Genomic DNA, 14,173 nt, shown 5'->3' with positions numbered 1-14,173 from the left:
ACTATAGTAGGTTGATGAGTGCACAAACTATTGATCCTGTCAGAAATTCAGAGTTGTCCTTTGCCTTGCCTCTGTTATCTCAAGGAGTCTAATTACCCCACCCAAATCTTATTTTGGACTACAAAAGTTCATCCCTATGTTGACAAGGAGAGGGGAAGAGTTTCTGTAGTTCAGCAATAAACAATTTTGCAAGGCTGATATAATTTCCTGTTTTAGTTCAGATAAGGCACTGTGAGTGACTTTCTAGTAGAATAACATGTATTTTTCTGTATTTGTGCATTTGTAAAAGGGATAAAACCTGTAGGAATGAGCATGCAGCGTGGAGATGTACTGTATTTCTTACTGTTGCATATCACATACTTTTTTTTTTTTTTTTAATGTATGGTATGCAAATATTCAGCCACAGAGAAAACAGAAAGACCCTCAATTTACCTGAAAGTCAAATAACCCAATATTTGGCCTCATGCACATGAAAATTTTTTAGCTGAAAACCGCTCCAGCTCAAAATCCCCAGTGATTTACAAACATCAGGGAAGTTGAAGGTGCCGCATACAGCTACTGATACAGGTGAATGGCTGTACGTGATTGTACTTTCGTACATGCCGATTGCAGCTGCGTTTACCTACATATGCACGCACAACATATTTCTCCAAGAGCACCGCTTTTGTACACACATGTGGAGGAGTAACATCATCAGTGGCAGCCCCATGGCGACAGAAAAATTACTTCAGGCTAGAAGATGCCCAGAAGATGGAGTGACAAGGGGGAGCAAGGATATATCCATACACTAATCTTGCCAGATTGGATATATATAAAAAAAAAAAAAAAAAAAAAAAACACAACAGGCTGCAAGAAAATCTGGGAAAGTGGAAACATTGGAACTTGCATTACATGACTTATTCAATTCAATTTTGGAACACATACACACACACATACACATACTGTATATATATTTATTGTGATATGGGGTAGTTAGGTCTCGTGGTAGATGTGTTTTAGGGAGTCCACGGAAGATAGGAACTATTTTTAGGGGTTTAATATCCCATTTTTATTTAAAAGAAGGCAAAAAGTTCACAATACAATGATTTCCCATGTAGGGGATCTTCTCCAAATTGAACAGAAATTCATACACTGGAAAATGCCAAGTCACCTGGCTCATACGTTAAATCAGCTTCCCTTGCAGTACCTCTCCTGGATACTTGACTCTCTAGCCTTTAGACAAAGTGCCTTACTGTAAGGCCCACCTCTGGCCTATGGATGGGGTTCTCCTGACACCCCAATAGGAGCCGACCTGACTCCTGGAACTGAGACCTTTGTCTCCTGGCCTTCTTCTGACCCTTCAATGAGACCAGTGTGGGAGACGTCTCCAACTGGGCTTCTCAAACAGCTCCCCTCACACACTCTGACCTCCCTCAGGAAGGTGGGGGCCCCGAGCTCTCTCTCTGGCTCTAATATAAATGCAGCACACACCTGCATCATTAACGTGCTTGTTTTCTCCAAAATGTGACGTAAACCACCTTTTTCCCCAGTGGTCACTCTGCTAATATAGATTTATAAAGAAATCTAAAAAAATAACTATAAAAATCCACAATGTGATTTCCATTAAAAAATGATTTCTCAAGCTCCTATTCCAGAGTAGATTGTATTGGCCACAATGTTTACTAAGAATGCGCTTTAATGGTTTCATAACAATGTCTCACCCAGTCACGACAGACATAACCATTAATTCTTCACACCGTAAAAACTCTGACTGTTTTGCCAAAAGCTCAATTTGAATTGATTTCATTTTACTCACTGCGTAATAGAATTCTGAACACTCTTTTCATTTAATGTCATTCCGGGTGGCGGCTCATTTTGTAAAGCCAACAATTCCTTCTGAAGCCGTTTCTAAAAAATATAAAATATTAGGTGATATTCATACATTAGTATTGTGTTTTTGGTTTACAGTGCAATAGCTTTTCACCAAAAATTTATGATCTTATTATAAATTATTATTTTAATACTCACTTAAAGCTGTATTAAATCCAAAATTAAACATTTTTTATATTTTACAGTTTACCATTTCCTACATGTGATGGCCACATTCATGTGTTTTGGTAATCCAGCCAGCGAGTCTGTTTTTCAAAAAAACTAACTCTCCAGCAGAATGTATCAGTTACAAAGATAAGAAAAACCATTAACCACTGACAGGGGTGCTTAAAATGATCAGCTTTTATACAAAACCTTTATCCCAAAAAGAAGAAAAAATGTTTGCTGCAACTGTTTAAAAAGAGTGAGCTCAAGTTTGGCTTCAACTTGTTAGTGTATCTAAATCTGCTAGTACAACACTTACCTCCCCCAAGACTCACAATGATGCTGTGCAAAGGTGCCCTCTGTGTTCCTTCATCAAATGTGGGGCACTCTAATACAAAAAGCCAGATCATCAAATGAAAACGGGGGGGATCCTAAAAAAGAAAACTAATGCAGCCACCACATCTAATGACTAGTAAGCTGCAACATATTAACATTTTTGGGTTTGGCTTTAAAGTGGTTGTAAAGGATGAATTTTGTATTTCCTTCCCGCACTCTATGCATGAAGGTAAGAAATCTCCTGTTTGCTGTCCAATCCCCCAACACCCCCCCCCCCCCCCCCCCCCCCCCCGAGCCTGATCTCAATGGCTCTCCCAGCTCTCTCCCTCCTCCTTGGCTCCTGCTGTTGTCAATCACAGCCAGTGAGGAGGGAAGGGGGCTGAAACAAGCATGCATTAGTGCCCCCGTAGTAAGCAGCTTGCTATGGGAACACTCAGCAAGGGGAAGGGGCCAGAAGTGCTGGCAGGCACACAAGAAAAAGAGGATTGGGGCTCTGTGCAAAACCATTGCTCAGAGCAGTAAATACGATGTTTGTGATTTTTAAAAATTAAAAACTAGGCCTTTAATATCACATTATTAACGCTTTAAAGTTCTGTTTAATATGTTGTGAACTTCCAACTACCTTTTAAGTGGAAAAACAAACAATTGGATCCAAGGAACACACCACCAGCAGTTTTGTTTATGTTCTTGCAGTACCTGTTCATGCAAGTTATAGTACAGCTTATACGAGCGGAGGGGGGGGCAGAAAGGGTAGGCATAATCAGCATTCTTCAGTGCCTGTCACAGTTCCCTCAGCGCTAGTAACCCCGCAGAATGGGGGGATTGCCACTGTGAGAGTAGTGGGGGGTTCAGAGGACTTCAGATTTCAACGAAAACAGCAGCCATGAGCACAAGGGACACTTCACAATTATAAAAAAAAAAATCTGTCCCTTGTGCTGGTTTTAAAAATAAATGTATGACTAACCGTAGGCTTTACTGATACAATGCGTTTAAGTATAACTAAAAATAACTAAAAGGCAAAACATTTTTTTTTTTTTTGGTTTTGGATGAGTGGCGAGGGATTCAAATGCTTGCCAGTTTTTATTGCTGTCTGTGTCTGCCAGAAAAGTAATAGAGGGCTCTAGTTCTGGTGACCTTGGGATCCCCAAGGAATCCCTTTAATTTGCAGGGGTTTCCTCTCACTTCCTGTTTGGTTATGGGACAGGATGTGAAGGGAAATCTCCGCAATGGGACACAGAGGGCAAAAAAAAAAAAATCTGACAGAGGTTATAACCCTCCCTAACTCTATTAACCTCTTGGCGCCGGTGCCTCCTTGCCCTTTAAGAGTTTCAGAAGCCGGGACGAGGTTTTAGGGTCACGTGACCACCGTCACATGATCGGAAAAGGTCCCGATTGAAAGGGGAGATCGGGACCTTTCTGGGAGTCGCAGACATATGTGCTGGGAGCGTGCACTCTCAGCACATATGTATTTTCTAATTGCACGAAAATATGCGGCCGCTTGGCATCAAGGCGTCAACAAGTCCTGTATTCATGTCCTGGTGTTTTGTGTGTCCTATGGATCAATAAATACACACTATATTCATCTACCCTCCGGTGTGCAACTGACCCTTCTTCCTATTGCATTGTGTGTGGTGGCGAGCCAGAGCCTGCACCTGTTGTGGATTGATCTGGATTGTTTGAGTGGTATACCTTTTGTTCTTTGGATCCAGACGCCGAGAGGCTGCATATTTGCATGCGATCAGCATCAAGTGGTTAAATATGAAAAGAAAAGTTTTGCCTATAGTTCTACTTTAATGATAGAGGGCCATGATTTATTTGTTCGTTATATTTAGCAACTGGGAGCTAGTAAACAAATGATTATTTTCAGACAATTTCAAACATTTTTATCCAGCTTTCAATCACAAGAACAAACGGACCAAGGCAACTTATAACAAACAAGTTCTACCAGAGCAATCCAAACTGCTAGAGGAGTGTTCCTTGGATCCATCGGCTTGTTTTCGCACTTAAAAACCGGGTGAAAGTTCACAAAAGGTGACTTAAGGAAAGACACAAGTCAGGCTGAACGAATCACAATATTCGTAAAAACTGTACATGCGGGCGGTACAAACAATATCAAAGCCAAGAGGAAAGCAAATAGGCACAGTACACATAGAGCACTTTATACTGCTAAATAGCTGGCCTCAGTTCAATGAACTGCATGATGAATGGACAAGAGCAGGGCATTATCCTGATGTAAAATCTCCTAGTGTGAAGAATCAGACTTTTTGCTGTATTATGTCCTGCAGTAATCATACAAAACTTTTTATTGCACACAGACAGCAACTTAGCTAAATCATTTTTGATGTAACATCTTGCAATATTGACCCTTTTGTAGTATCTGGTAATACACAGCAATATGTATGAATAAAATCATCTGAGGACACAGTATGCAAATATTTCATCAGGTCATCTGAAATGGGGCCTCTCTTCTTCACAGCTGGGAGAACGAATTGCCTGTCTGGGGAATTCATCTAGTGCTTAACCTTTTCAATTCATCTGCTTCGCCACGCTTTGTAAGTTACAGGATAATGAAAAAAAAGTGTGCATTCAATGTAGTGCGGACACATCCCATCCAAATCACAGCCTAGGAGCCTATGACTGATGGCCTCAAATAAAAATAACCTGACATTACCAAAAAAATGACAGACAGATTACATAGTATAAACAAGGAATCCATGTATAACAGCCATAGAGGCATGTCAATTGCAACACAACCACAATCTAATGATCACCAAACCCAGCCATTATGTACTTCACACAATGTAATCATCATGATGAAATCTTACGCTGTAAAGGATCACTAGTGGGCCTATGACCATCCATGTGTATTACTACCAGAAGAAAAAAAGCAGGCCATTAGAGAAGGTCGCAGGAAAAAGCACGACCCATTTGTTTACCCTTTGAATGCTTCAAGTGCAGTACTGAAAACAAGCCACAGGAATTAAATTAAAAATAAAATCCACCCTTGCAGTGGATTTAAAGGCATGTTATGTCTAGAGGTTAAAGTACAGGCTGTAGTACTTACCTTACACAAATTGTACACACTGAGGAGGCTGGAGTGTGACCAGAGCAGATCACAGCTTACAGAGGAGGATGTGGGGGGCTGGCCATGACATTGGAGGGGCCCCACTAGAGCGAGGAAGAAGTTAAATATTTACACCTTATTCATTTATTTATTTCAGGTACTTACATAGCGCCGTCAATTTACGCAGCACTTTACATATACACCCTATTCCAAATTATTATGTAAATTCTATTTAAGTGTCACAAAGATTAAATATTTTGTTTTTCAGTTTAACTCATGGATGGCATTGTGTGTCAGGGCTCTTCTGATCACTGAAAACAATCTCGGACACCTGTGATAATTAGATTGGCCGGTGAGCCCAATTTAAGGAAAAACTACTAAAGGAGGGTGTTCCACATTATTAAGCAGAGCACCATTTTCAAGCAATATGCGGAAGAAAAAGGATCTCTCTGCTTCCAAAAAGAGTGAAATAGTTCAATGCCTTGGACGAGGTATGAAAACATTATATATTTCACAAAAACTTAAGCGTGATCATCACACTATTAAGAGATTTGTGGCTGCTTCAGAGCACAGACGGGTTCATGCAGATAAAGGCACATTGAGGAAGATTTCTGCCAGATCCATGCATCGGATCAAGAGAGCAGCTAAAATACCATTACATAGCAGCAAACAGATATTTGAAGCTGCTGGTGCCTCTGGAGTCCCACGGACATCAAGGTGTAGAGTCCTCCTGAGTCTTGCAACTGTGCATACACCTTCTATTCGGCCACCACTAACCAATGCAAACAAGCAGAAACGGCTGCATTGGGCTGAAAAATACATGAGGACTAATTTTCAAACAGTCCTGTTCACTGATGAGTGCCATGCAACCCTGGATGGTCCAGATGGATGGAGTAGTGTATGGTTGGTGGATGGCCACCCTGTTCCAACAAGGCTGTGACGTCAGCTAGGCAGTGGTGGAGTCATGTTTTGGGCCAGAATCATGGGAACAGAGCTGGTTGGCCCCTTTAGGGTCCCCGAAGGTGTAAAGATGACCTCTGCAAAGTATGTGGAGTTTATGACTGACCACTTTCTTCCCTGGTACAGAAGGAAGAACTATGCTTTCCATAGTAAAATCATCTTCATGCATGACAATGCACCATATGATGCTGCAAAGAATACCTCTGCATCAATGACTGCTATGGGGATAAAAGGAGAGAAAGTCATGGTGTGGCCTCCATCCTCCCCTGACCTCAATCCTATTGAGAACCTTTGGAGCATCCTCAAGCAAAAGATCTATGAGGGTGGGAGGCAGTTTACATCCAAACAGTAGCTCTGGGAGGCTATTCTGACATCTTGCAAACAAATTCAAGCAGAAACTGTCCAAAAACTCACAAGTTCAATGGATGCAAGACTTGTGAAGCTGCTATCAAATAAGGGTCCTATGTTAAAATGTAACGTGACCTGTTAAAATGTTTAAAAAGTTCAAATGTTGTTAAAAGTTTGATTGAAATAGCTTTTGATTTCAGTAAATATGCTGCAAGCACAACAAATGACAATTTTCAGTTCTTTACAACCTATAAAGTGTTTTGAAACTTATGGTGCGTAATAATTTGGAACAGTGCATTGGAAGTGTTTTATGTTTAAAAAAATACTGTTATCATTAGGAGGTTTGTTCAATAAAATTTGAATTGTACTCTTAATAGCTGATAACATGAGAATTATGCTGACTGTTATTTACATCAATTATTTAGGTAAATGAGAAAAATATCATTTGCATAATAATTTGGAACAGGGTGTATATTGTACATTCATGTCAGTCCCTAACCCTCAAGGGGCATACAACAGAACAATTGTTTAACCCTTGCCGTGTGAGGGGTTAAATCAGCATCAGATGTCTTCAATCTGAAGACCAGAATCATTCAAGCCACTTCCTCAGAGCCCAGGTCACACTGGACCCAAACCAGCATGTGACTGAACAGTGAAAGAAAAAGCATCTTAGAGATCAGCTCATCTCTCTGACCTCTCCATCAGCTTGCTTCTTGTCAGCACATTAACTTACTGGGGACTGGAAGAGGCTGATACCAAGACAAATTCAGGTACCTACACACCTACACAAACCCAAAAACATCCTATTCATGTAAAACACACATACACACACATATATATGTATATATATATATATATATATATATATATATATGAATATACACACACTAAACATAATAGTAACCATGTCAAGGAACATTAGGCAACTAGGAAGTATCCCTTCTATAAAAGGGATATACACTTCTAATTTACAATGTAATAGTAAGCGTACAACCACATCAGTGCTATTCTTATGTGTTGTGACATGTTTGGAGCCAAACTGTCTCAATTTAAAGAATATACATGATTAGGCTGCACAGGGAAGGTATGGATCAAGAGTACAAATACACTGAAGAAATGTATACAGTACATTTGCATATTTTTCCATGCTTTCCAAAATGCCTGAGTATACTCTTCTCCTAAAATTCTCTGTTATAGCACACCTTTTGAATATTTATCTGCAACTAAAGGCCTTGATTTAGTGTCAATAAACCCACATCATAAAAACTATCAATAAATGCTGTATTACATGTTTTTCATACTCAGTCACTATGGGATTTGTTTTCTGCAAAAGACCTGGTTGATCCTGCTGTTCTCTCTCTCCGCCTTCTGTCCATGTCCCCAGTGCAGCTGGAAGTTACCGCACATGCTCAGTTTTCAGTGAGTTTCTATGCTGAGCATTTCCTTCTTATCACATCTGAGCAGCCCATGTGACTATAGAGTCAGACATGTGGGCATATACTTAGTGGTAAAGGACAGCCCACTCCCTCCCTCCTCCATGCCTACTAACCACTTAAACACTGTAGGGTGGAATATTACATCTTGATCTATGGTGGGTTTACTCCCCATTATTCTAATACACAGACTGAAAGGGAACGACAGCCTGTGATTGGCAGAAATCCACTCAGATCATGTTATTACCAAAAAATAATAAAGATTTGATTTCATATATATTTGTATTACAATTTAAAACAGTTTATTAATATTTATTTTTACTCTGCATTCCATAGGCTGTTTTTTTTTTTGAACATGTGACCAGCAGCAGAGGACTAGAACCTTCTCCTGCCACTGTTTCCCTGCAGACAGGCTGAGAAAGAGCTGGGCCATGTGACAGCTGTATATTGATTAAGAAAAAAGATACTTAGATCATCCGCATACAGAAAGAGAAGGGATAATGTAAATTAAAAAATGTGTGTTTAGTATCACTTTAAGTTACCAAATGTAGGCAACTTCCTGGATGAATCCTGGACTTAGGCCTCATGCACACTGGGCATTCAACCCCAGTTCCTGAGAATCTGGAATTTAGGTGCAGGCAATTTAGTAACCCCTCAAACCAAAACCAGAGGATTCAGAGGTTGAAAACGGGAGTAAGGCACCTAGCAGCTTCCATATTATTCTCAGTAGAGATTTTTTATTTCCCACAGAATATACATTTTATACAAAATCCTTTGTATAAGTTTCATACATTAAAGTAGTATTAAACCCTCAATTAAAAAAACATCTCTAATCGTTTTCAACAACTCCTTTTGTAAATTTCTAGTCTCCCTTGAAATCTGAACCACATCTTCTGGCACCGTGTTTCTCCCTTACATCTGCTTGGAGTGCATGCACAGGCTCTCCCCATGCCTGACAGTGGGACTATAAGTCCTAACATGCAGTGTGCTAATGTGGGTTTCTGCTGGTCCCTCCTCCCTAATACCGCAGCATCAGAGGACCAGCAGAAAAGCAGGCAAACGTGTTTTTTTTTTAGATTGTAAAAAACTGTGTTTTTTTTAATACCTTTATTGCACAGTTTGTACACTTTATTTTAATAGACGTTCTATATAATCAGTAACAAACCGAACTGTCCATCAAACCCAATGTGACTGGGAGGAGGACCTTTCACAAATTCCCTTCATCTCCTGCACTCATCTGTGTAATCATGGGGGTGAGGGCACGCAGGATGTGGTGGTTCTATAGAGACCTGACTAGTGATAGGAATCACCGCAGAAACAGAAACACAAGTCAGGGTGGGTAATAAAACAAAAGGATTGTGTGTTGGATGGAAGATACAGTCCACAAAATGCAATTATAGACAGGAGAAAATTAAAGTGTATCTATGTACAATGACCTTGTACCAGAAGCTGCAAAATGGCTTTCCTTGTAAAGCACTGTAAAGTAAAGATACAAACGAAGGTAACTAGCCTGTTGCCATTAAACATTATAAATCACCCTGGATACACAAACACTTTGTGAAAAATCCAAAGTAAAGTCAGATCGTCATGTTTGCCGATCCGTAGCCAGTCTATAATTAAGTCAATTGAAGAGTGACATTTTAATGGGCTAATTTTTCATTTTACAATAGCAAAATAAAAAAAAAAAAAACAGAAAAGTCAGAAGAGTGGACAAAGGTCGCAGAGCAGCTATACAAAGCTGAGTAGCACAAATGGATTGTCAATGTCAATTTATTTGTTTTACTTGCTATTATCTGATCATTTTTTTGTACTAGTGTTCTGTACACTTCCAGCTCGGTGATCTAAAAAAGGCATTTCCAGTTAAAAAAATAAATAAATATGTAGTGCACACACTTGCATTGTAAATGGGCAACCATCGTGTAGCACTGCAAAGGAAGAAGCAGAATCTACATACATAATGAGCAAATATAGCAACTCCCACATACTTGCAGAACTACACAATGAAATGGCTTTTTGTCTAGGACAATTTTGACCATAATGCCTGGAGTGAATGGGAGGCCAAACACAAAGTTGCTTCCTACCGGTATTTGTTACACAGAAGTTTGATGACAACCAAAGGCAGAATGGGCGGGATGCATGGAAGATTGCTGCCCTGTGTGTAACTGCAATATATTCTAGCAGTCCCCATACCCCTCATGAAACTCTTATGCCATAAAACGGTCTAACGTAAGTACAACAGAACATGAACAGTGTGGCTGTGAAATACAGAGCTTCAAAATGAGAATGTACACAGAACTGGTGACAATAGTAACAGCTGGCTGCCTGAGAGTAGTTTCATATTATGGGATAGGATCAGTCTTCAGAAAGAATTAAAAGACAAGTTCACCTTTCATAACATGTTACATCCAAATTCAGGGTGCAACATGTTACAAACAGACTGTCCCCCTCCCAGTTGTGACAGCTAGCGGGGGATCTTCTCCTTCCGCTAGCTGTCACAATTTGAAAAAAAAACAAAAAAAAAACAGCCGCATGGGGCTCTGTCCGCTCGGCCACGTCACTCATTCACAGTGTTCTGTGAATAAGCAAACTACAAATCCAGCAGCCGCTGTGGATGTTGTCTTGTAGTTTTCAATGAACTACCACTGCGATGTGAACACTGTCGTAGTTCATTGAGTCTTCCTATCAGTATCAGCTTCCCCATACAAGGGGAGCAGATACACTAACAGGTCTGCAGGAGACCAGCATGGCATCAGCCATCTGTTGATCACTGATGCAATGCTTTAAAGGGTCCCAAAACCAAAAATATTAAATGCACATTTTTTTTACCTGCAAAAAAAAAAAGTGCATTTATTATTTTTCTTGAAAGGTGAACTTCTCCTTTAACTCCTTCCCTCCCAATCTATTGTAACATAATGGCCGAGCAGGAACCCTATTATCCTGGGAGGACGTCATATGACGTCCTCCAAGAATCGTACCTCACACAACCAACAGACTGTGCTCCAGCATGATCTGTCAACAGATGTGTCCACCAAATACAGCCGCTGCCAGATCAATACACTGGCCCCGTGCCAGTGTCATGTGATCAGTCACCAATCACAGCAGATCATATGACAGTTGTAAACAATGAATGGTTTCCTTTCATGCTATTCATTGCTTACAACTGTGCTGCTAGCTGTGATTGGTCACATGTACAGACTGGGCCAATCACAGACCATCTGTAGCATGTAATCACCTGTGGCCAATCACAGCTGATCACAACAAAAGCTACTGAGTGAATCAGTTTCATTCAGTAAAAATGCTAGCTTATGTCAATGAAAAAAAAAAATCCTGATCACTTGCTCAGAGTAGTAAAGTGTTACTACAGTAACATTGTATTGCTCTGGTCACAGGAGTAGAAAACAAAAAAGCATACAAAATAAAAAGCAATAAAATTGTTTTAATTATTATTTATTTATTTTACATACTGTCACCAGTCAGTGTCCCTGATCACCACCACACCAGTTACATAATGACGCTATACTGCATTGGTGACACAATTTTGACAAAAAACTGCAAAACTCACCAAGCCTCTTACTAAATACCTCAGACTGTCTAATTTCTGAAAATTGTAATTTGGGGGGGTATTTGTACTGTCCTGTAGTTTTTGGGTCTCAAGTACAGTACATCAGGATTTATTGATTTTTATCCACCATAGTTTGTTGTGGACTCCCCCACTGACTCTCACATGACTGCTGATTGCTCAGTTCTCGGTCTTCACTGAGCAGAGAACAGTGGCTGTCAATCACCGCTCTCTGCTCTGCCCCTCCAGTGCTCACTGGAATGCCAGGCTGTAGAGCGGGGGAAAGTGGCATGCTGCGTTGCTGAGCCAGCTGCTGTTCAGCCATCTAGATGGAGCCCAACCTTAAACTCTGGATCCTTGCAGACCCTGGACCGGTTCTGTGATGTCAGCCCAACAGCGGGCTTTAGCCTTCTATCAGCTGAATCTGGGCCACAGGAGTGCAAAAATATGTGCACTCCTGTGACCCAGAAGAGAAGTATGGCTTTGGCCATACTTCTCTTAGTGTTGATTGAAAGAATGTAGTTCTGCTTTAAGAAGGGAAACTAAGCACACTAAAAATACAAAAAGCTTAAAGTAAACCTGTTCTTTACCTATCCAGCAAAAGCAACAGCTCCGATTTAATCCACCCTCCCTGTCAGTTCATACTCCCCTTATCTTTGCTTCCCATCATCCCATTCAGCCACCACAGCAGAAGCTGCCCTGTGTGACATACGAGTTGCTTAAATCCTAAGCTTTACACAGGGATATGGAAAAAAAAAAACCTATATTAAGTATCTGGATTCATCCAGACATCAGCCACAGTCCTGCAGTCCAGCTTTTAAAGATTAAATCCTAGCAGAATTTTGAAATCATCTTTATAATTCACATTGCTCACCATCAACAAATATGGTCTCCTTTATTAAAGGCTGACTCCGCCATGTTATATCCATATTTAGGATGTATTATGGTGCAAAAGACCCCCTCCCACCACAGTGTGCGGAGGCTCCTCTCTCCTGCAGTGGATGTCACATTTGAATCTACAGTGACTGCAGGGAAACACAATCCATGAATGGAGGGGATAGGTCTTTAATCATCCACCCGTCCTACATTCATAGATTGGACTTCATTCAAGAAGCTGTGTTTGGAACTTTTGGTGAGAGCCTGTGACAGCTCCTCAGTTCTATTACCACCAGACTAGAAGACACAAGCACAAGGAACCCCTCACCCTGAAGGGAAGAAATGTCCCTTGTGCTTATGTTGTATTTTGTTAAGTAAATTTAGACTTTAAAAGAAAAGTGAATCAGTGTGGAAATGTTCTGCCCTTAGCTAAAGATGATACACATATAATATTGCACTGGAGGCTGAGTGTTCTGCGGATGAAGGCACACTAAGGCTCTGTTTATATCTGTGCTGGTGTGCGTGTAGGCAGGCCATTCATTTCAACTATCCGCCCTACCCGCAGAAACGCATGGGAAAAAGTCCCTGACCTTTTTTCTTAATCGCACTGAATGGCATTGGTGCTGTGGCAGGTGCAAAAACACACTGCGGTTTCCAATATGTGGGAGTGCCATAAAAAATAATGGTGTCTGCTAAAGTGCAGAGCATTTCTCTGAGTCAGGAATACGCACAATTTTGCATACGGTTTCCACCTGCAGATGTGCAAACTTAGCATACGGATTTGACAGTTTTACAATAATTCTATGTCCCTTCATTCACACAACAATCTCCCTCTGGTGTAGCCAATTATTTACTTTAGTTAAATAAGGCATGTTTTCTAAATGAATTGACTACATCGGAGACAAATATCCCATTTTACTGGAGTTATTTTAAGGACAAATTCATACAGCACTCATCTCTTAGTGAAATGACTCTAGGGGCTCTTTAAGAATATGTCATAGATTTCTGCTAGTGCACAAACTCCTCTTACCTTGTACCAAGAGACTATGGGAAAGCTTCAGCGTAGCGTGTGAAGAGTATACAGTCTAAAAATATGCAGCACAGAGACTTCATTTCTGCAGAGAACGTAAACAGTCTAGGTGCACCCTGGACATGGATTGCCCTATATACAGTACAATTCAGCTGTAGTGATAAAGATCATGATGTGAAGGAGGATGTTAGTGAACACAGCGGCTCTATTCAAATTAAGAAGGTTATCGTGTTTTTCATAGTATCATGTCATGGCCTACTTTAGACCTGGGTGCCCCCATACTGTGTGCCTGCTGCAGCCCAAACCTTGCAAAGACCAGAGTAGAAGTTTTTCCTCATAATTAGAAGTCAGTTTACATTATTTCTATGCTGCCTTAATGAGATGTTAAATCTCAGTCCCAGTCTGGGTAACAGTACCCATGGGCTGTAGTGGCAACACTGCAAAATAAAACAATAGCGATTCTTCTATTCCTGCTGGCATTACAGCTCAGAGTATGCAGGGATGGTGGAACCCTCTAGTGCCATCAGCTCCTCTACACCATTCCCTCTGTCCAT

The 14,173-nt window shown here is 40.6% G+C and overlaps 1 protein-coding gene across 2 annotated transcripts in view; it reads right to left on the bottom strand.

Moving 5' to 3' along the window:
• The window catches only part of UBE2W (ubiquitin conjugating enzyme E2 W), a 69,606-nt gene that overhangs the window by 46,447 nt on the left and 8,986 nt on the right, over positions 1 to 14,173 (bottom strand). For both annotated transcript variants that reach the window (XM_089661029.1, XM_089661028.1), the window contains exon 2: positions 1,796 to 1,887. In XM_089661029.1, coding sequence (XP_089517155.1) covers positions 1,796 to 1,887 — 92 coding nt within the window. The remainder of the gene's footprint in view (positions 1 to 1,795; positions 1,888 to 14,173) is intronic.

This window comes from Staurois parvus, unplaced genomic scaffold, assembly GCF_062004578.1.
Source record: "Staurois parvus isolate SC_StPar_1 unplaced genomic scaffold, SC_StPar_1.0 ptg001302l, whole genome shotgun sequence".
In the NCBI taxonomy this organism is placed as follows: Eukaryota; Metazoa; Chordata; class Amphibia; order Anura; family Ranidae; genus Staurois; species Staurois parvus.
This window is presented reverse-complemented; position numbering and strand designations above follow the sequence as displayed.